At 42.9% G+C, this 22,969-nt stretch overlaps 1 protein-coding gene across 2 annotated transcripts; it reads right to left on the bottom strand.

The window, feature by feature from the left end:
* Positions 1-833: 833 nt before the first annotated feature.
* On the bottom strand, positions 834-7,566 carry ankra2 (ankyrin repeat, family A (RFXANK-like), 2). Of its 2 annotated transcripts, none has more exons than XM_080847273.1 (9): positions 7,440-7,566; positions 6,278-6,639; positions 5,804-5,962; positions 5,052-5,117; positions 3,803-3,900; positions 3,185-3,349; positions 2,924-2,990; positions 2,613-2,693; positions 834-1,729 (listed from the first exon to the last, which is right to left on the bottom strand). In XM_080847273.1, the coding sequence occupies exons 2-9, from the start codon at positions 6,531-6,533 to the stop codon at positions 1,674-1,676; spliced, it is 948 nt and encodes a 315-aa protein (XP_080703399.1). In that variant the 5' UTR covers positions 6,534-6,639; positions 7,440-7,566; the 3' UTR covers positions 834-1,673. The 2 variants fall into 2 exon arrangements, with proteins under 2 accessions (XP_080703399.1, XP_080703400.1); XM_080847274.1 differs by having other exon boundaries at positions 3,185-3,310.
* Between the last annotated feature and the right edge of the window lie 15,403 nt (positions 7,567-22,969).

The following is a 22,969-nucleotide window of genomic DNA, read 5'->3' as shown; positions in this document are numbered from 1 at the left end:
CGAACTTTTTTTGAGGAGTTTATAACTCCCATCACACACACACACACACACACACTTGGAGATGGTCACTAGAGACACAGCAGATGCACACTGTGACACCACACAGATGAACAGCAGCGTGTGCGTATACGCGTGATGGCAGAAAGCCCTGCAAGCCTCCTCAGGAGGAAAACCTCACCGATTAACCACACAAGATGATCTGCTTACAGATTTGCAGGACATAATTTTTGTATTTTATTTATGTACTTAGTTTTTCCAGAGACATCCTGCAACAGGATGTCTATTGTGTTGGGGCTTTTTAGAATGCATAATGGTTAAGGGGCCAACATGATTATCACATCAGGGGCTTTTGGAATAAGCCCCGAATGCCTGACTGGGAGAAGATTTCTGACTCCTGCTTGAGTTGAAGTTTTCCCTCCCAGTTAAATTTGTATACGCCAGAGATGCCTGTACTGTGCACTGATTAGGAACCTCGGCATAAAGCCCGCCCTCTGTGATCATGGTGTGAGTAAAAAGCATCCCAGCTACACCTATTGTCCTGAGTGGAGAAAATCCTTTTGAATTTGATATGTTAATGATCCAACTCCTCTGAACCCTAATCACTTCTGTCCATAACTGCTCCTACAAACACGTTTTAGTTGTGAACATCAATGTTTAAGCAGAGGGATTCTGTTCTGTCATCTCAACATGCAGGACTGAAGGTTCAGAAAAAGATGACTTTCCACTTGGGGTGACTACATAACTGTCCTCACTGGACTGTTGCCTTATAATTAAGCCATGTGCCATTTCAATGTGTCAAACTGCTGAGAAAAAACAAACACTCAAGTTACAAATCAGTCATGGCATATTTATTTTTGATGGACTAAGTAGCACCAATCAGTTTAGCAAATATGCAACAGACACGATCTGCCTGCTGCCAAGTGGATCCCTTTTCAACCTGATTAAACCCAGTAGTTTATCAACCTGTAGCAGGCATGTTAGTTTGCTGTGCTCACTTATTCAGTCCTGTTGAAGTCACTTCACTAAGACAAACACAACACAAAAATAAATACATCACACAATCACAACCAGCTTAGCTTTAAAACATCTACACATGGTTTTGAAAAGGTATAGTAAGAAAAGTTCCAAAGGGAAGCCAGCCTACACAGATAGTTCCTGACCCTGGAGCTGACCTGGGCCTGATTCCTCCAACCTGACTTCTTCGCAGGAGGACTCTGACCATGACCTGACTTCTCCGCAGTCTGACGCTGTACGGATGTGATCTCTGAAACGTCAGACGAGACAGGCACCTCCACAGTACATGACCACTGGAACTCTCAGTTAAAAACAAAAAACCAGTAAACCAAACAAAAACATCCTGGTTAATGCTTAAGGATTTAAACAAACAAAACGTTGCACTACCTTCGACAAGCATAGTTACACACTATAAATAACCAGTCCTTCATTGAGAGGACAAGTGGCATCACCACAAAATGAATGAGTCCTCTTTTTGTTGTAAGCACATGTAAACATGCAGAACGGAAGATGGGGTTCTTCTTTGCAACTTGCCCCTACAGTGTGTATGTATTTGTCCTTTATTCCCAGGAGCGTCATCCATCCATCCAGTGCTCCCTCCATTTCCCAGTTTAAGTTTTGTTCTTTCCTTCTTTACGGCGTTTCACTTCCTTGTGTCGTTACTCTTTGATTCCTTGCAGCAGCTTCAGTAGATGCGCCTCCATGACCTGTTGAACTGAGAGTGGAAAGAAGAGGGAGATTCACACGTGTTAATGTGACAATATAAAAACATTTCGCAGATGCTTTCATCCAAAGCAAGCAAGTCAGTAAAAGTCAGTTATACAGGCACCTGTACACTTTCTCCCTGGGAATCACAGCCATGACATTAATGCATGACTGAGCAAATTCTTTGAAGGATTTACATAGCATCATGAGTCCTTGCATGTTAGCTTAGCATAGCTTAAAGAGATGAGATTTGCCCTCCTATTTGCAGCCTTTGGTAAAGCCTGTAGCTAGTTAGGTTAGTTAGCCTGGGACCTAAACACTGCGTGCTCCGCGCCATAGTCGACTCTGGCCCACTGAGTTCCTGCTGGTTTACCTCAAAGCAGCGCAGCGATTGAGTTTAGCACATGGCTCCTGACCGGGACTAGGTTTCCAAACACATGACATCATGCTGCTGTGCAGTCGCTTGATGTTTGTCAGGTATCATTAAACAGCCTCCCCCCACACTCACCCCGCTAGCCCCCCCCCACACACACACACTTTCCCCAACCGGCTACTAAAGAGGAAATCCCTTGAAGGTGGCTTATTTGACTAATTAAGTGAAAACACACATATAGCCTGATTACCACGATGGGTGGATGCATGGCGGTGTACACTGACGTGAGATACACCACAGAGGTCTTCTGTTGTAAACATCTGCTGAAACTTTGTCTCACTTTAGAGTTCCATCTGAACCCATTTAGCTTTTCTCCAATTAAAACATTCAAATGTTCAAAAATGCACACTGTGTAATTTAGGCCAACAGGTTGTGATTTGTACAAACAACTTGTGATTTGGTATATTATTGTTTTATGCTATTTTTTCTCTCGCTGTTGTTTGCATATGTCCATATTTACCATGTCTGTGACCCATTGCCACAGCCATATCCATGGCGTTGAAACCGGAATCTGACTCCATGGTCGGGTCGGCTCCACTCTCTGTTAGAAGAGCAGACTTTAAGGTTAACCAGACACTCAGGAATAAACAATACGTCAGTGACCGCGGCAGACAGATCCCTGATCAGACAACAGACGCCTACGTGTGCGTGTTTAGACGCCAAGCGGCGCGTAGACTACACCACGCCATGCCACAGATGGGGAGGGGGACACAATCTGAACTCAACTCCACCCCCCCCCCCCCCCCCCAAAAAACAACCACACACACTCACCGAGGAGGATTTCAACGCAGCGGACATGGTTACCATGAACAGCATAGAGTAAGGGAGCTCCTCCATTCTGAAACACACACACACAAAGTATTAGTCATGTGTCATGTGTTAAGTATTGATCATGAATCATGATCATCAATTATTCTTAATGGTCCAAATCAAACGATCCACACACTATGTGCTAAATTTTCTGTTCAGTGAAGTCAAGCTCAATGTCATGTAACCCACTATTGCGTAGTTGAGCCGGATGTTCCCTCTTACCCAGTCGTATTCGTTGACGTTCACCCCGCACTCGATGAGCATCTTCACGATGTCTGTGTATCCTTTACTGCAGGCCAGAGATAGGGCACTCTCTCTTCCTTTGGCTAGGATGTGGGGGTCTGCACCCTGAGGGTTTAACACAGAGGCCTTGGGGCTTTCATTTCCCTGTGTGGGATCAATTAAAAGGTGATCATATCTTATCTTTTACAAGTCTGTTGACAGTTTTCACCTCACAGACACCCTGTCAAACTAAGCATACCCACCACCCCTGAGGGACATGCTTTTGGTTAGTGTCAGTCACTCATTACGTATGAAACAGTTCCTTTTTAATCTACTCCTTTACTCTCTCTGACTATGATTGTCAGCAGATACATTTTTAAATGTGTGCCAGTATTAATTGATTAATCCATTTACCCCTACCAAGACTAGACCTTGGCTATTTTGGTTGTCCACCAAATCAAGTAGGAGTGACTAGTGTGATGCATCTTTCTCACATATCATATTTCCTGTTTGATGCTTCCAGTCATAGACATATATACATATATGTATATATGTCTATGCTTCCAGTTAACTCTATTGCCATGGTGATGTGGTATGATGTAATGTTTATTGCCTTACATTCTGCAGCAGGAACTCCACCACAGCGATCTGCCCATGAGCTGCAGCCCACATCAGAGGAGTGAAGCCCTCCTCATCCTGCAGGTTAATCACGCTCTCTGATTGGATGAAGAACAACCACACAGCTGTCAATCACCTATCACCAAGTAACTAAATCATACACAACATACACAATGAGAAGACCAATATTGTAGAACTAGTACTAGAACTAGAAAGTGCATTTCCTGAAGGAAATACCAGTGCATGAAATGCAAAAGTTAAGAAAGGAAGAAGAAAAGAAAGAAGAGTGAAAGAAGGAAGAAGAGTGGAAGATGGAAAGAAGAGTGGAAGAAGGAAAGAAGAAAAGAAAGAAGAGCGAAGAAAGGGAAGAAGAGTGAAGAAAGGAAAGAAGGAAAGAATAGTTGAAGAAGGAAAGAAGAAAGGAAAGAAGAGTGAAAGAAGGAAAGAAGAAAGGAGAGTGAAGAAAGGAAAGAAAAGTGAAAGAAGGAAAGAAGAGTGGAAAAAGAAAGGAAAGAAGAGTGGAAGAAGGAAAGAAGAGTGAACAAGAGTGGCTCTGGATAAAGAGAAAAAGAGAGTGAAAATATTGAAAAAAGGAGATAAAAATGGAGTGAAGAAGAGAGATTGAGTGTGAGAGAAAGTAGACTGAGAGGGATAGAGAGAAAGATGGAGAGATGGAGAGAAAAAAAAGTAGAGAATGGAAGGTGTCTTAATGTTCCTAGTTACAGTTAAATTGAGAGGGACAGAGAAGAGGTTCCTTTGATTTGGCGCAGGTGTCAGTGAAGCACAGGTGCAAGCCAGTTTAAAGACCCTATTATGATGTCATAATGGCCCAATGTAAGTCAATGGGAAAATTTTGATTCGTTTTTATTTAATATCTTAAAAAGTATAAAGTTTAGAAAAGTGAAAAATACATAGCATAAGTGTCCTTTACAAGACCTACGCGACAAAGTTTGAATGAAGTTTCTACGTTAAGCGGTTCGGGCTGAATTAATCGCAGAAAAAGGTAACAAGAATAAGAAGAAGAAGAAGAAGAAGAAGAAGAAGAAGAAGCCTAGGAATAACAATACAGGGCATTTCATGCACTGTAATTAAAAATCACTGCAGTACAAGTCAAAGATAATGTTTTTAACAGCAAGTATTACATGGACACACCAGTCTGTTTTATCAGATTTAGTGTCGTATTTGTTTGTGATAATCACAACACTATCTGTACGAAGGTCTTCCCTACAGCACCCCTAAGCCCTCTCACCCTGCTCAATGCGACTGGCCAGGTACACCATCTCCCCCTGGGCTGCCAGCTGGTGGATGGACAGAGCTGGAAGAGACAAAGACAATGCCACGGCCACGGCCTACTCAGACTGCTCAGGTGAACACACACACGCGTACACACACATACTCACCCACTCAGATGGACAGTTTGGGTGGGTTTTTACTCTGCTCTTCAATAAAGACTACATTTCAGTGCAAAATGGATCAAGTGGAGTGGATATAAGTCAACGATGAAAACATCTTGCGGACAAAAGGGCCTGCATTATCACTTAAGTTTATCCCTAGACAAGGTATGGCCAAGTATGTGTGTCATAGAGTGAGTGGTAAAATGTCTTTTCTTAAACTCAAAGTCAATTCTTCAGGAAAAAAGAGCCTATAGTATCACTTATAGTCGCTCCTTATTACTTAAAGTCAGAAGTATATCTGAGTTTGAAGTCACTTTTTGGATATGGGCCCCAAGCTAGCTAACTAACGACTTCCATTGTGAATGAGACACAGTTTCTTCTGCTACCAATCTTCGGTGTATTGATATAAACATGGATTTATGGTCTATGACAGAATATTAGTCAACCTTTAGCTGGTTTTACCACAGATGATCTGTGCTGCTGTCATTATCTGCGATCAGTGTGTCTGTGTGTGTGTGTGTATGTGTGTGTGTGTGTGTGAAAGAGAGAGAGATAGAGAGAGAAAGACAGGGTAGAAGCTCTGCCTTAGTGCAGGATGGCAACTCACAGTGAACAAGCAGGGGCGTGGACGACACCTCATTGCCACGGTGCTTGTTGGTCAGCGTGGTGGACTGTTTGATGGGGGAGAAGTGTTTGGTGGTGGACGGCGTGTACACGTGCCGTACCTGAATCCCCGGAGTGGGTGATGTCTGGATATTACACTCAGCTGGGTGAGGAAAGCAAAAATGGTCCATCAGAAATGGTGAAGGACATGATTTTGTGTGTGTGTGTGTGTGTGTGAGAAAGAGGGTGCAAGGGAAAGACAGGCTAACATCAGGGTAGGACATCGAGTTTTAAAAGTAGGAAACTCTGCACAGTACTTTAACCATTTCTTGATAATCAGTTTAAAATGTATCGAAGTGAAGGTACTGTTGAGGTGCGTCAGTTGAGTAGGGATGGTCTGGTCTTCATATGGGAGTTGGGCTGTGCTCACGTCACAAATGGATCCTAGGTCTTATGGCTGGTGATCGTTATGAATTACCTTTAAACAACACTGAAGCCACCTCCAGATCCGAGTTGACCTGGTCCTGGATGTTCTTACTGTCCTCCTCGTTGAGCGACTTGACAAAACGCGAGCAAACGTTCATGTCGAAACGGTTTGGCAGGATGAACTTGATCCCCATGGCGACGTTCTGCGAGCTCGGGTCCTCCGGTGTGCCCACGCCGACCGGGTGCTCCGTCTTAATGGCAGCCATATCTGGCATTACACAAATGCCCTCCATGTCCTCTGTGGCCATTGGGCACTCAAGATATGTTGCCCGTCACAGAAGCAACCTTTACAAATCTCCGTCTAACAAAGACGTATCAATCCTGGATAACTTCTGGAAACTGGAGTCGAGGTGCCTAGACCCCATAAGAAACATATTTTTATTTGCAGAAGAAAATGTATGACCATTATTATTTTCACGGCCAGTCTACAAAGTACAGGCATTCAGTTACACAGTTGTTACACATAGTCTATAACGAGTGTCAAAATAAAAACAATTACTATCTGATATTTACGATACTTACTTGGATGATTTACGTTACTGAATAACACAAATGGCTGCTAGTTTCTTTGACTTACATGGCTTATTTTAGGCATCAACATTAGGCCCAGCTATACAGCTATCTTAATGTTGACAGTTTGGTTAAATCAACAATTAGCTGTCCAACGAGGTTTGTGATTTGACCATGTGGTGTAAAAATCCACCGAAGCCTAACGTTAAATACTGTGGTCTAAGAAATCCTAGAACAATGATGATGGATATCCAGCTAAGATAGCAGCACATAAAATAACGTGTATTAGATATGTGCAAGCCGGCTAGCATAGCATACACCTTGCTAAAACAACAACCTGCTAGTCTTTCATGCATTAACGTTATATTACCAGTTCACGGCACTTGTTCGTTCTTATTCGGATAGACTGAAATCAGACCAAATGCAATTGGTCTCACATAATGTTATAATAGCTTTATATCAGGATAACACCTGCGTGGGATATGCAAGATGTGTGAACTAGCATGCAAGACACCGCTATCAAGCTAGCAATGTACCGCTATCTTGAGCTATGTTACACGTTTGGGATTCCAGTGGTCAAAAACGTAGTTAATAACAAACCTCTACAGCACCATATCCATTCTAAGTAAAAGATTTGTACTTACTCCAGTTGTTAGAAATGTGTTTCACAGTGGCAGAACAAGCCTTGCTTGCTAGCTGGCCAGCTAACGCGGGTTGTTTTGAAACCTATTGTTTTGCTTTGGTGTGTGGATGGCTAAAGAGTATTTAAATGATCCTCATGACGTATCCAGCATAGCCAACCTCAAACACTGAAGTTAGTGAGGGGGGCATAAACATATCTATGAGTGAGAGGGCATATTATTAGATTAGATTATTAGATTGGTTCTTTTGAAATGAATTTGCTAAAATATATCGATTATAGATGTAGATTAATACGATTACGCGATTACGCGATTACAACTCTACTTAATTATTCATAAATGAAGGTAAGGTAGGCCTAGTTAAAGTTTGTCTTTTACAATAAATGTGTGTATGATAAACTATTTATCTGCGAGGTCAGTTAAAATAATTGTATTCTATAGGCCTATACCAATAACTTCACTCTACAGCATTTGAACAAAACTTCAGAGTTGCATCCTCCATGCGATGTGACCTAGCCAAATGTAGGGCTAGACATGTGTCTATCTTGTTTCAGCTAGATGGCCGGAGCTAGTGTCCTCTCTAGTGCTTGACTCTGACACAGCTCTGACCCTAATATGCCATAGATCCACACAACTTATCTGAACTGAGTGTTTCTATAGACTACTTGATAAGAACGTTTGAAGGCCTGTTAAAAACAATGATACAGATAATACAGAAGTCAGTAGCCTAACATATTTTCAATCAGTTATGATCTCTAACATATTGTATAAGTTGTCCCATAATGCCTTAGGCCTACTCTTAATTATTCCATAAAAACTCGTCTAAGTAGTAGCTTTCAGAGTAGGCCTGATGCTTTCGTAAAGGCACACAGGTCCTGCTATCAATCATTTAAATATTCTATTCTAAACTGTCATATCTTCTCAGGTTCATTGAAATTGTATTTGTCCATTGGTGTGGTGGAACTGAAGCAGGAGCCTTGTGGTCCTTATGCACTTTGCCTCTGTGATTAATTCAAGTGGGTGGTTCCAGGCTTCTCCTTCTGCTTGAGTTATCTGCAGTTATGAATTCATCTCAAGTGCAGTTTTCAACCTCACCGGTCAAAGTTGCAACATGCTAATCTGATTTACTGGGATATGCCAAATATTTCTCCATAATCTGTCAAAGTCCTGCCGTTGGAGGCTGTAAGCCCTATTCACTTTTGTGTTCCCCCCCTGGCTCTTGTGAACTGTTTTAGCAGACCCCTGTCCAGATTAGGAAATCTGGGGCAACCTTTAAACACAGACTTCACCCCGCCATCACCGGTTTAGTCACACAGTCTGAGAAAAATCCCATCACTAGTCACGCAAAAGCTGCTCAGGCCATCAGACCCCTGTCAAGACACACAAGGCAGCAACCCTAAACCCTGAGAATAACCAAACAGTTTTCATACAGGGGCCAGTGTTGGAATAACTTCAGTGATAGATGGACAATGGAATGAGAATTTCCTGATGTGAACTGGAAAAGTGAACCTAATGTTTTACTGTGGTGTTTATTTCATATTATTCAGTCAAGACAACTTCATTTGCATAGCACATTTACAAACCACTTGTTGTCGTGACTTATACCATTGTGCTTTACAGTCAGGGTAAGTAGATTTAAATTCAATTTGGACAAGAATTAAAGGAAACAAAAGGACATAAAAGGAAATAAACCAAATGAAAGTGAATAGAACTCCAAAATTAAACGTGATGTATGAGTAAATGGAGTAAAAAACAATAAAACACAAAGAAAGACCAGCAAGTTAGAATGAGATTGAATGGAAAATAAATACCTTAATAAATACATAAATAAATACAAAAATAGAAATAGGTAAGTTAACCAAATAAAAGCACTAATTGGTAAAAAAAAAAAAACAATAAAAGACCAGCAAGTTACAATAGACTTGACCCAAGACTGGACTCAGATGCACTAAAGAAAAGAACTAATTTAAAATCCAGGGAATGCAAGTGTGTAAAAGTACATTTGTAGTATAACTTTAAAAGTCTCTGTGCAGGCAGCAGATCTGATATGTGAGACTATTCCATAATGTAGGACAAACAACACTTAAAGCTTGATCACCCTTAGATTTAAAAATAGACCAGGGTAAAACCAGTCAAAGTTCATTAAAGGGTCTTAGGGCCCTTGACGGAGCATTAGGGGGCTAGGTCATTCAAAGCCTTGAAAACAAACAATAAAACAGGTGTGATGGGATCAAACTTTTTGGTCCTTGTTAAAAGTCTCGACGTGCAGTTTATGAATTATGAACCACCTTCTCACAACATTTTGGGGACAGGTAATTATGCACTTTAGCTATTGTTCTCAGTTACCACAGTGAAGCACTTACCAAATGATTTATTTTTCCTTTTGCCTTATTATCTAAACATATAGCCAACCTGAGTTGTGCCGTGTTCTAAAAGCCATTTACAAATTTTACAGCAAACAGCCAAACATGCAATACAGCAGGCCTTTTTTACAAAAGGCCTTGTTTTCTTTTTCTTTTTCTTTTTTTTTTAGGGGAAAGGAAGATTTGATGGCTCTGTTTCCCTGACTGTTATGGTTGGTGACTTAGGCCCTTTAACGTGTCTTGGCTTTGCATGTTTGTTTGTTTTGAGGTGACTGCGCAGGGCTAATCAACACACATGCTCCGGGCAAAGCTGCAAAGTGGAGATTTCCTAACTCCTGCGATCAGCCTTTCTTGGGGCTGAAAGCCGTTTCAAGCCCTTGTTTTGGTACTAAGCCAGCTGCTAAATCCACCTAATCTCTCACATTGGCATAAGTAGCCTGCTTGGCCCACAGGACCCCTCTGTCTGCCTGTGTTTTCAAACAGCTGGGTACAGATCCAACACAATACTGTTATGAAAGACTATTATGAGCATCATTACTATTCTCACAGGCCCACCGAACCCTGGCGATGTCAGACTAACCCCATGCTAACCTGCCGTCAGATGTGGGAGATGGCATTTTTTTTTAACTGGCCAGTAGGAAGGGCTCAGTCAGGGCAGAGACATCACTCAGCATAGCACTGAACTGCACCAGTTTGAAGCCTTGGAGGTGCCAGGTATGATTAAGAGAGCTTTGTGGCAGATATTTTTTTGGGGGGCGGGCAGGAGGGGCAGATTTATTCAAGTAAAAACAAACAATCATAAGCTGTTCCACCCCAAATTTGCTTGTGATAATGTGTTTGCAAAACAGCAGTGCCCCCCCCACCCCCCCCCCCCCCCCCCCCCCCCCGCCCCGCCATTCAGCCAGTCGTTCAGGAATGAAAGGAATCAAGCGAATAATTAAATCAGAGTAGTTTGCATGTGAGTAAGTAAAGTGGAGTGTAAGTGTGTCTTTAGGGTCAAGTGTTTCTGGTGGTTTCCTGTTCGATGCGAAGCCCTGTTTCTCCGCTTCCCCCCTTGTGGCTGCCCCTACAATCGTAGCAAAAGACCATGAGAGGTGGTCATGGGACTCCCTGTAGCTGTGGGGTCTGAAGTGGGTCTCGTCTGGACTTGGCATGGTTTTGGCATCGTACCTAGGGGATCTACGCCATATCAGAGTTCTTTCAGAGCCAGCTTGCATGCAAACCCTTGCATGTGTCCCTCTAGAATGACTGGAGAGTAAGCTAATTAAAGAGAGAGAGAGATGAAATTAGTATATTAGAGTAAATTAGAGAGAGGAAGAGAGTGATGAAATGATGAAATTTAGTGTATTCTGTAGAGAGCAGAGGAAGCACAGTAGATGTGATAGCTTTGGAAATAACCCTTCTGAAGAGAGCATTAGGGGGTATGGAGAAACGGGGGATCTGAGACCACAGCTGATGAAAAGAACATGAGCTAGATGGGGGGGGGGGGGGGGGGGGGGGGGCTGAAGGGATGACGTGGGACGCTTCTGGACCAGTTGCCTGGTTTTTACGGTCGAGAAGACTTCCCAGTGAGCGTAGCGGCCGGATGTCCAGCGTTCGTGTCTGGGCTTTTGTGTTGAGCTGCGTGTACCGCAAGCCCCCCTGCTGATCGGACCTGGAGTGACCACGGCACATGACGTGAGCTCCACACAACAGGCACACAGCAGCAGCTGAGAAAATGTGTGTGTGTGATAAAGGAGTTTTGTAGCCTCGAGAGAAAGACGGAGAATGTGGCTGTGTGTGAGAGGGCATGTTTGTGAGAGTGTGTGTGTCTGTGTATGCGAGAGAAAGACTGTGTGTGTGCATATGTGTGAGTGTGGTAGTGCCTGTCTATTTGTATGTGTGAGAGAGTGCTTGTGTGTGGTGATCGGCGTGTGTGTGTGTGTGTGTTAGAAAGACTTTTGGTCTGTTTGCGCTTGCTTGTTTGTTTGTTTACTCATTGGTGCCTCTAATGAGGAAGGTCACCACCTCTCTGTATGCTGAGGACAGCAAGGCCTTTTAGTGCCCAGCTCTCCAGTCTGACACTTCATACTCCCATACACACACTTTCCACAGCGCTCACTGCGTGGTGGAATGCACAATATATGTGTAGTTGTGTACTATTTCATGATGAAGAAAATCTGCCAGATGCCCGATAAAGAGCGAAATGCACAAAATGGGCCTACAGGGTAACTTTTGGAAGTACCCTTGTAAAGTTTTAGATAAGTGTGTCCATCTAGGCATTTTTTCATAACTATACGCAAATTTCAATAAAATGATGTTAAATTACGTTAATTACCTTAAATTAAGTTTAAGGTAAGTTTAAGTAATTATTAGGAGTTTTTGCTTGTGGTGGCCATCTTGATGAAACATCAGTTTTTCTTCTTATTGTCCTAGAAGCAGCTCCGGTGACTCTCAACATCTATTTGGGAATTATGGGTGTTCTCAGTTTGGTTTAAAGTTACAGTATGCCCTTCAAATGTCCAAACAATCAAAGATGTGTTATACGTCAGCAATACAGATCAAAGTGGTCAAAACACAAACGTGCTGCGGAGATTTTGCCACACTGACTTTCATATTATGGGAGCAAATTTACTTTGGTTTGAGAAATTCAAGCAATCAGAAATTCCATTACAGTTCCATATTGCCTTCAAAAAAATGAGGACATTAACTGAATCAGAAAAACAACCATTATAAAAAGTTTCATGAAGCCAAGCTGAGGCCAGACCAAATGTGTTTATTTTGATGTTATAGCACACCCATGAGGTGAGATTACACACCTACCAATGGATTCTTTGGAGGTATAGGGTGTGTATAAAGCATTTATAAAATCTATTACATTTATGTTGATTACAATAAACCTGTTACGAGTAATAAGTTATATTTATTCCCCCACTAACTGGGGGGGAAAACTCATTCAATTTAATTTCATGCCATGCTTTGAGCGCTCAGTGAGGTGAGGATAGTAGAAGCCTGTTTTAATACACACTGATCTTACCTCCATTCACTCCAGAGCAGAATGTGCAAGTTGGTCCACTGCTGTAGAATGGGAATCTAAAATCCACAAAGTCCAGGTCTTTATAACACCTAGGGCCTGATTTACTAACAGGATTGCGTTCCATTTCTGGCGTAAAATAGCGGCCGTAAACATAAAACGGTATTTACTAAGGGGGCGCATTTTAAGAGTCGCATATTAACGCTTTGGGGGTGTGTACCTGCCAACAGGTGGGATGGCACGAAACGTGGGTGGTAACGTGGGCGTAAAGCGCTATTTAATGGGAGGAGTGCGCCTAATGATGTATTGCGTGGTATTTACTAAACTGCCTGGCGACACACGTCCCTGATTTGCGGGCTAATTCTCCGCCTCATAAAAGCACGTCTTAACCAGGAAGCGCATTTCCATTGAGTCTGAAAACGTGATATGGCAGCAGTTATAAGAGCAAGGCGAAGAAAGACAGCGCGCACAGAAAGAGACAGCGCACAGAAATATTTTTTTCAACTCGTATAACACATTTTCAGTTAAGCGAACCACAAATCATTAGACGGTACAGGTTAACCTCCACGCAATACTTCAATTACTGGACCAGATCAGAGAGACATCTAACCCTCCACCCGGCGATCACATTCCATTCCATCAGTTGTTGAAACTAATTTGCTAATATTGGTCTCCGGATAATTTCAACCAGTTATAGCATCTGCATTTCAGTTGGTATATCTCAGCCTTCACTCAGCCAAATATTCACCCAGGTGCTCGACTTGCTACGACGCACTGGTCAATACATTTCCCCACTGCCATAGCTGAAATTAGAGACATCAAACAGGACTTTTTATGAAATCGCAAACTTTCCGAACATAATCGGAACAATTGATTGCACCCACGTCCATATATATTGTAGTGAACCCATGTCCCTTGTAGAAATGATTAATCTCGCCATGTACACATCTATATTGTTATAATACAGTTTATGCATTCATGCCACCAATAGCATATTCTTTATAATCGTGTTCTTTTAAACATCTCGCTGTAGGTGATGGCGGGCAGAACAACAATATAGCAGCGCACACATTGAATCAGGTTCAGTGATTGAGCGAACGTGAACCAATATATATATATATCTCCACTTCGCTGAACCTTCATTTTCTCTTCCTAAATAAATACCACGGAAAATGCGCAAAAACACAGTGCGTAAATGTGCGACAGCAGTTTAAGCAGCGGTCGCAGTGTTAGTAAATCAGGCCCTATATAGGGCGGAGTAAACACAGATTGCCCAGCGCGATCTGGTTTGATAAATACCACGGGAAATGCGCAAAAACACCGTGCGTTAATGTGCGAACGCAGATTAAGCAGCGGTTGCATGCTAGTAAATCAGGCCTAGTGTTCCCTACTCCTGGTAGTTGTGAACTGCCTGGTGCACTTGTGCTATACTTAATGCAATACAGGCCAAAGCAGATGAGATGTAATATAAAACCAACATGAGTGTATACAACAGATATACATTTACTGTGCTTTGCAAAGGAATGTTTGGACTTTGACCTGATGACCACTGGATCAGGTGATGATGTTGTTCAATATACTTGAGTGTGCAAACAATATTGTGTAAAGATATAGTCTTTCTTTACAGCTGTTGCTGTTGTTTTTGTTGTGTCCAGCACCTGTGCATACATTTGGTTATGGTATGGGAATCATTCCAGTTTTCTATCTTGTCAAAAGGTTAAAAAAGAGTTTCCTTCCAGTTAAGAGTTACATGCAGCGGTAGATGTCTACATTTTTCCTGCTGGTGACACTGGGAGGGTTGATGGACTAAACCCTTACTTGGACATCCTTCTGTTTTCCATCAGTGATGTAGGTGATGTCTCTGTATGCCAAGTCAGTGTTTAAACAATTAAGTTTCTGACCTGCTAGGACGTGGTAGGAACAGTGTCAGTGAGGTATGTGTTGCATTCAGGAAGGTGACTTTGTAGACACTGGTGCACTTCTCTCTTGTTCCATTACTTCAGCTGCACTTACTCTGTCATGCCTTGACCACGTTAATGTTTAGTCCAATGACTACCAAACTACTACACAGCAAAAATGCAAGAATGACATGGCATACACCTTTTCCCAAAGAGATATACCAACTGAGCTACAGTTTTACTGTACGCACTGGAAAAGTTAAATGAGTGTAGCAAACATAGAACTTTTTTCCACTCTGGTGCAAGATACACATTTAACCACATGAGGGCAGTAGATATGAAGCAAGTGTTTTATTCTCAGTCAGACAGCTTTGAGCCGACAACTTAAGGTTCAGTCTGACAAAGTAATTATAAATCCCCTTCTTTCGGAATTCGTGCTTACAGTGTTGTTATTCTAAATGCACTGTTGTTATTCTATTTGCAGTATAATAATATTATTTAAAAATACGCTTAATGTTAGTTTGCTGAATTAAACCAATAATGGAATGACACAGGTGGCTGCTCTGTTTAAGTAAATCCAGCAGATGTCACTATTCTCGTATGTTAAACTGGGTGGTAAGGCCCTCTCCTTTTTCGTGGGGATCTGCGGGAGATGGGAGACCTCTGGAAGAATTCCAGGGCTTGGATCTGGGTCGACGGGGAGGGCGCAGGAAGGGTGGGCATTTTGTTTAGACTCTCTGTGGTTTCCTGTTTAGTTGCCAGGGTCTCACAGGACAAACTCTCTCGGAGTGTACATGAGAGAACTGAGTGCCTTAACACCGTAGGCAATGTCAGAGTTAGGAGGAATTAGTGGGTATAGGCTCAGGGAAATGGCAAGAATCAAGTCGTAGCGTCCTTTATTTAAAGGCCAAGGCTATGGAGAGTATTAGCGACCAAACACAAAACAAGTCTCAAACACAATAAAACTTGATACACATTTTTGTTTAGCATTCAGGTAGTCTTCGGTCAAAATCTTCAAAATTAGCTCTGTCTGACTCTGTTACATTCTTTAGGCTTGAACGAAATGATTTCAGGGCCGGTCGGACCTATAGTTTATTTATAATTAAAGAAAGAAATATGAACTGGGTTATTCTTGTCAGTGGATAATTGGAAGAGTAGTTTACATCCACATGCAATGACAAATAGAGTGTAAAGTAAGCCTAACAGGCATCCTTCATGTCTGCATGGTTTAAGATCACTCGTAGACCAAGCGTAGCCTATGTTTGAAATGTTTTGTGCAAACTTTTCGGTCAACTGTCATGGATATCTTCCAGTTTACCTGTAGAACGAGGGGTTAATCCAGAGTGGCGTCAATTCCCTTTCTGTCCAACAGTCACGTGAGCACGTTATTGTGTCGCTCGTGCTCCGTGGTGACCCGTCACCGGTGAGGGGGCAGGACCGCTTGCGCACTACCGACAGGGACCTGCAAGCGCTCTCCAAACGCCAGGTTCAGCCTATCGTGAGATGCATCGCGAGCGGTGGATACTGCCAACTCGTTTTCAACGCATACTGCAAAAGTAGCATTCCTCCTTTTTTGCAATGGAAAGTTTAATAGCCTATATTATTTAGAAATACGCGATCAGTGGGAATTTAAAGACAAGTTGTCACAGAAATCAACCGGCCGGTGAAGTTGACTCTTCTTCACTTCAGCGCAGCCTTTTCCCTGTTGATGGTCGGAGGTGAGTAGCTGCTTCACTCCTGTTCGCTGTAACAGCTGTATGCGTAGGAGCGTTGAAGACCTGTGCTTGTTGTAGTCGGTGGGCGATTATACCATCAGTACGTTTCTTAAACTCCAGTGCAGAGAAATTGTACCTTGGTCTCAATAGTTCTGTGGTAAGACATGCAGTCTGTCTGTGGTAGTCTGTCGACTATTCTGGTGATGCTGAGACCGCAGCGTGAGATTCCCAGATAAAACGGGGGAAGTAAGAGTTTTGAGACGTGACTGAACTTTATGGTAACTTAAACTCCTGTGCAGTTAGAATAAAGAAGGCAATGGTTGACTTCATCACCTCTCTTGTTACAGAAGTGTCGCGTAGGTGGGGTGGTAACCTACAATTCTGAAAATGACTTTTCCACTTTACTCCCCCAAATTCGTTCTCAGAAACATGCCAGAGGTATCCTCTGTTGCAATGAATTGTCATGTACTGTACATGAACAAACACCTGTTTCAAGCAGCTGTGAGTGTCAATAAAAGTACCTGATTTGAAAATAATGAGAGACATGGAGAGAAAATAATAAGAGACATGGCACAACCTACCCCAAACAATCTTCTCTCCCCACCAACCTCAGCAATGTCCCCTATCTTTACTAGGCTCTGTGGCATCTGGGCTTTACACTAATAGTACTGCCATCATGGATCACATCAGAGCAGAGGTGCTATGCTGTGAACGATTGCCAAGATAGCGCTAATAAGCGGATTAGACCTCTCCTTAGCTCTCTGTGCAACCCTCTTCCAGTCGGGCTTTGATGTGAAAGAGATGAAGCCATGAGATTTATGACCGCCACCACCACCACCACTACTACCACCACCACCACCACCACCACTACCAACACGGCATCTCCTCTGCCAGAGGGTTGCGGTCTGCAGCAGCACAGATCTAGGCCAGAGCTGGGCTGGGTGTGTTTTCCTCTCAGCTGCCTCCAGTGGGTATTCCAAGTATGCGGTTCAGTGACAAACCTGGGTAAGTTAACTCTGATTAAGTGGTAAACCTACCAATAGAAGAGCCCTATGGCTTCATTGTCCTCACAAAACTGAGGATTCTTCTATTAGGAGGTCTACCACTTACTCTAAGTTGACTTACCCATGTTTGTCACTAAACCATGTACCTTGGAATCCCCTGGTGTGTTGCACTCCCGACGAGATACGGATCTGATCGCACAAACATGTGCAGTCTGTAACAGACCTGTAAGAGGCAGGTCCAGAATCACCTGCATTGTGTTTGACCACATGGGAAAGTACACATGGTCTTTCATCCAGGGGTTAGCTCTCTCTCTCTCTCTCTCTCTCTCTCTCTCATTCTCTCTCTCTCTCTCTCTCTCTCTCTCTCTCTCTCTTTCTCTCTCCAGACTTTGGCAGTGTCTGACTTGTATATATTGACTGTGTATATATCGTGCAGTGGTGATGTGTGGTGTATGTAGCAGTGAAGCAGTGATGTTTTGGATTGTACGCTGTGTAGCCTTAGGGCGTATTCACACCTACCCCGTTTGGTCCGGACCAAACGACCAAACGGACCAGATTTTCGTTGGTTCGGACCTTTTGGGATGGTCTGAATACAAACCACCGAACTCTGGTCCGGACCAAACAAGCGGACCGAGACCGAGCTGAAAGGTCGGACTCAGTCCGGATCAAACAACCCTGGTGCGGACCTTTTGGAGGTGTGAAAGCAGACTGGACCTAATCCCAGACTTTTTGCTATTTTGTACCTCGGGGGCTTCCGTCGTTGGTCTGGTGTTGCTGGGTAACAGAGTGTAAAGTGCTACTGTTACCGGTATTAATTTGTCAAACTTTTGGGAAAAACGAAAAATCTTAATACAATGAGTAGGGGACAAACCTGGGCCGAGGAGGAGACCCGTGCGCTTGTGGACATTTGGACAGATGCCCACATTTCATATATGTTGGAGCGTACACATAAAAACGCGACGTATTTGGCATATTTTCTGAGAAAATGAAAGAGGTTTCAATCGTTCGCCTGATCAGTGCAGGCTCAAACTGAAAAAAATACGCCAGACGTAGGCCTAGGCCTATATAAAAATTCGGGACACCCTGTCAAAAAGTGGTTCTTCCAGTGATGCCAAGCTGAAGTTCAAATACTGGCGGCGGCCGTCTTTATTTAAAATTCGCCGTGCATATGTAAACTATAGCGTTTTTGCCGGTTTCCAGGGTCAAATTCAAAACTGACACCTAGCTGGCTCCATGCACCATCGAATTACCTTTAAAAAGAGCCCAGATTTAAGAAATTTAAACTTAGCCTACTACTTGAGAGAAACAAGAGCATTTAATGTAGCCTATATCGCGGGTGCATATAAACATGAGAGGGAGAGAGAGAGATGATGGAGGAGTGATTAAGAGAGGGTAGGCTATATGGATTCAGCTCTGCTCAGCTCTCTACAGCAGCAATAACATTGTTACACAGTTGTGAAAATAGCAAAACATTGAAAATGCATATAGATTTGATAATATTAGCAATAACGGCACGGAAAGCGTCCATGAACTGTCTTAGCACATTGTGTTGCGTGTGTCGGTTCTTCTGACCAATAGCTGAACGACCTCGGGGCGCGTGGCTTTGTTGACAGAATTTGGTCCGTTTACTGAAACGTAGGGTAGAGTGAGTACGGTTGAGACATGAGTACAGTTGAGACACCCGAATTAACTTGTATTCTCAGCAATCCTGAGACGTGATTTTTAGTTTGCACATGCATACTAACGTCCTCTTTGATCCCAGGAAATTTGAGCACCTAACATATCTCCCGTACAGAGATATCGGCGAAAGTTTTTTTTACCTAGCTTGATCTTGATTTTGTCATGTCCCTTCTACATTGAATATCTTACTAACCATACGTCATCAACAAACACAAATTACATCATTGCAAACGTTATTCTGTGCACTATAAATCTACATATTCCATGCTATCATGTCATGCAAGGTCAATGCATAATCTAGCGAAAAGCGTGAGGTGGTCAGCAGGGTACAGTTGAGACACGGTGTCTCAACTGTACCCGCGATCAGCAGGTTAGAAGTCAAGTAGACAAAAAACCAAGCAAATGAAAAAAAACAACAACATATTTTTGATATAAGACCTGTCCTATATTAATGGGTGTCTTTTCAAACGTGAAAGTGATAAGAATAATTGATGTTGGGGTCTAAATAAGTAAGGTGGTCGATCGGGTACAGTTGAGACAGCTAGGCTAGCCTGTATTTTCAATCATTGGTCATTGGTCAGTCACCATCAATGGGTTTCAATGGGTGTCTCAACTGTACTCGGGTACCGTCTCAACTGTACCCCACTGTAAAACACATGGGTACAGTTGAGACAAAATCGCACCTCATGTTTATGAGCAAATTATGAATAAATTAATCAAGTTATGGATATTATTGATTGATAATATTTTAGTATACAATCAAAGGAAACGTCATATAAAGTATCAATTATTTTCAGAGTATTTTGAGAGTCTAATTTTTGTGCAGTAGACAATAAAGCAAAAAGTGTCTCAACTGTACTCACTCTACCCTACAGTCTGAAAGCGAACCGCACCAAAAAAAAAAAAAAAAGGTTCGGACCAAAGCAAGTGAACTATCGGACTTTCCTGGTCTGAATACGCCCTAAGATTGGACATAAGTGAACCTAATTGAGTAAAGTCCGAGTAAATCACCACTTAAGCTGTGTACTTGTAGCCTGAATACCAGCCCGAACCCCGCCCACAAAATTTTGGTCAGGGAGATCGGCCTGGCTTTGTGCATGTTGGGAATGCAATATCAGTATTCAGCAAAACGATCTGACCAATACAATTGTCAGAGCGGGCTTTATACGATGATGGACAGATGATCAACCAACGCTTGAGTTGAATTGACCGGTAGATTTGAAATAGTACCAAGATGGCGGCGTTTCGGCCTGTTCGTGGGAAATATTTTATGTGAATTAAGCTATCTACACCAGTGGTCCCCAACCACCGGGCCGCGGCCCGGTACCGGTCCGTGAGGCATTTGTTACCGGGCCGCACAGAAAGAATAAATAATTTATATAACTTCCGCTGTATTCATTATAAGCGTCCGAGAGGTGTTTTATTTTGAAAAATTACCGGATTTTCTAGGACGTATCATTCGCCTGTGCCTCTTGTCACGTCTTGTCTCGTTCAAGTGATCAAAATGAATATGAATCCCGCAAACTGGCGAAAATGAGTAGCCTACAAAACTAAAATCTTTGGAGAGCTTATTTGAAAAGGCCCACTAAGGAGCCTACGGCCTCCAAAACATAAAGCTTCTTTTAACAGACAATACCAGGAGTCATACTTAAAATACGGGTTTATCGCAACAGGTGATTCTAACGCAACAAGTCTGCTCTGTATAATATGTGGCGACAAGCTAGCAAATAAGCCAATGAAGCCTTCAAAACTGCTTTGGCACAGGGAGACCAAGCACTGATTCAGCGTTATGGTGAGTTGTATTTTTCATGCACTTAGCATTCATTATACAATGGTGTTGGTCGCAAGTTAACGCCACTTCACGTTAATGTTAGCTTTTATAGACTCCATTCTATCAAACTCGCGATTGCCTCACGGGTGCAATTGATTGATTCACATCAATATGAATGGATGACATGATTTACAAGTGGTGAAAAATTACACCTTGAAGCTGGTCCGTGAAAAAAAATTGCCTCGTTAAACCGGTCCGTGGTGCAAAAAAGGTTGGGGACCCCTGATCTACACGACTTTTTTAATGTTTACATTGACTCGGTTAGTTGTGTATGTGCAACACGAATGTTGTAGAGTAGGCCTATTGTTTGTCTTAACTAAAGCTCTCTAGACCATTATTCTAAGGTTATTGCTAAAGCTTAGACCAAAAATCCATTAAAACACATTGTAGCTAGCTAGCCTCACTGCTAATAAGTATAACGGGAGCAAGCATATCTCACAGATATTGACGGCGCATTCATTTTGAAAGAGGAACAGAGAAACGCGATTAAGGCATTTGTCGATTGAAAAGATGTTTTTGCCGTCCTTCCTATGGGATCAGGTAAAAGTTTAATGTATCAGATGGTAATACTACGTTGCTCTGATTGGTTCTAGGTATCCAATTCAGCGAAGAGGCATTTTCTTTCCTGGTTCGTTGAAACACGGCCCATCATCACAGCCCAATGGGTCAGGATCAGACTCATATTCTGACTAGAATTATGAGTATGACATCGTCAGGCTAGTGTACTTGAGCAGCCAGAGACTCCTTACCAAGATGGCAGCTGTCTTTTGAGTGGATCTGGTCCAGAGTTAGTTAGCTTCTCTGCGGATATGAAGGTGTCATGTTTGTGAGGTGATGATGCACATATAGCCTTTCTTAGGGAGAAAGAGCCCCATTTAAGTAAACTTCATATTTTTTTTTAAACATCAACCCTATCCAGGCCATCTGAGAAGTGTTATTGTTGCGCTGGCATCCTTAATATGGAGGTAGTAAGCCAGCTGTCTTCGTGGTGGTCCAGTGGAAACAGACCTGGGCAGTTAATGATTGCCATGTGGGTGTCAATAAGTAATAAGTAAGCTGTGGATTAGATGGGGGCTGTGGACCTGTGTAGAGCACTTGCTCACAGTACTTTGGTTCCTCATTCATGCATGGTGGCTAAAATCAGATTGCATGTGGCCAACAAGTGGAACCTAACCACCTAAGTGAGTGCTGCCAGGAACTGTTCACTGCACTGCACTGATGGAGAATTAAATAAAAATGTTACGTGAGAGACTTTTTAGATATAGTGGTTCTACCGGCCTGTGGTGTGTAGAGCACTGTGAAGATAAACATGGGGGGGGGGGGGGGGGGGGGGATGGGGGGGTATTGATATACAGGTGTACAGGTGGGAGGAGTGTGATGGACTGGTTGGTCGCTCTCTTTTTATTGAACTGAAGTGAGCAAACCTGTATGCAAGGCTTTAGGCAGCTCAGCAAGGCGGAAGTCAGGACGCCAGGGAGAGATCTGGGAGCTAGGGGAGGAAGAGGAAGAGGGTGATTGAGGATGGGTGGGTGATTGTTTTAGGGCACGGCTGAGAAAATAGAAGGGGTGTGTGTTGTTTTTCCCTGAAGGTGTCCTCAACTACTCGAACACAGCCTGGGTGTGCAGTCCCGCTTTGACTTGACCAGCACCACTGCCGAACGGGTCAGAACTTGACTGGTGGCTATAATAGATAGATATGGTCGGTTGTCGAGGTTGGCACAGCCACTACCCACAGTAGGATTCTGGTGCAGTGCACAAAAACACTTACACAGAGAGGGAATGTCCACACTCCTGATTTGAATGCTTCCGAAGAAAGTGTTTCTATTTTTCACAATGTTTCCACCTTACGGTCTTCGTCAGGCGATCTCCCTCTCTTTGTCTGAGTACAGACAGTATCCAGACCTGAAACAGAGCTAACGATTACTCTCACCACCACAGTCTAAACAGTGAAGGAGGCTGCATCCGCCCGCTTCTGGGACTGATCTCCACTGATCCTTATGAATGAGAGCAGTGGCATCTGTCACATGTT

Source organism: Sprattus sprattus (genome assembly GCF_963457725.1).
Source record: "Sprattus sprattus genome assembly, chromosome: 11".
Taxonomy (NCBI): Eukaryota; Metazoa; Chordata; class Actinopteri; order Clupeiformes; family Clupeidae; genus Sprattus; species Sprattus sprattus.
The sequence above is the reverse complement of the archived record's forward strand: the minus strand, read 5'-3'. Positions and strand labels throughout refer to the sequence as shown.

Coding starts and splice junctions, on each gene's coding strand:
- ankra2 (XM_080847273.1), bottom strand. CDS start 6,533: ATGGCCACAGAGGACATGGAGGGCATTTGTGTAATGCCAGATATGGCT. Junction 3,901..5,051: donor GGCCAGTCGCATTGAGCAGG/GTGAGAGGGCTT, acceptor TCATCCAATCAG/AGAGCGTGATTAACCTGCAG. Junction 1,730..2,612: donor GGCAATGGGTCACAGACATG/GTAAATATGGAC, acceptor TTCCACTCTCAG/TTCAACAGGTCATGGAGGCG.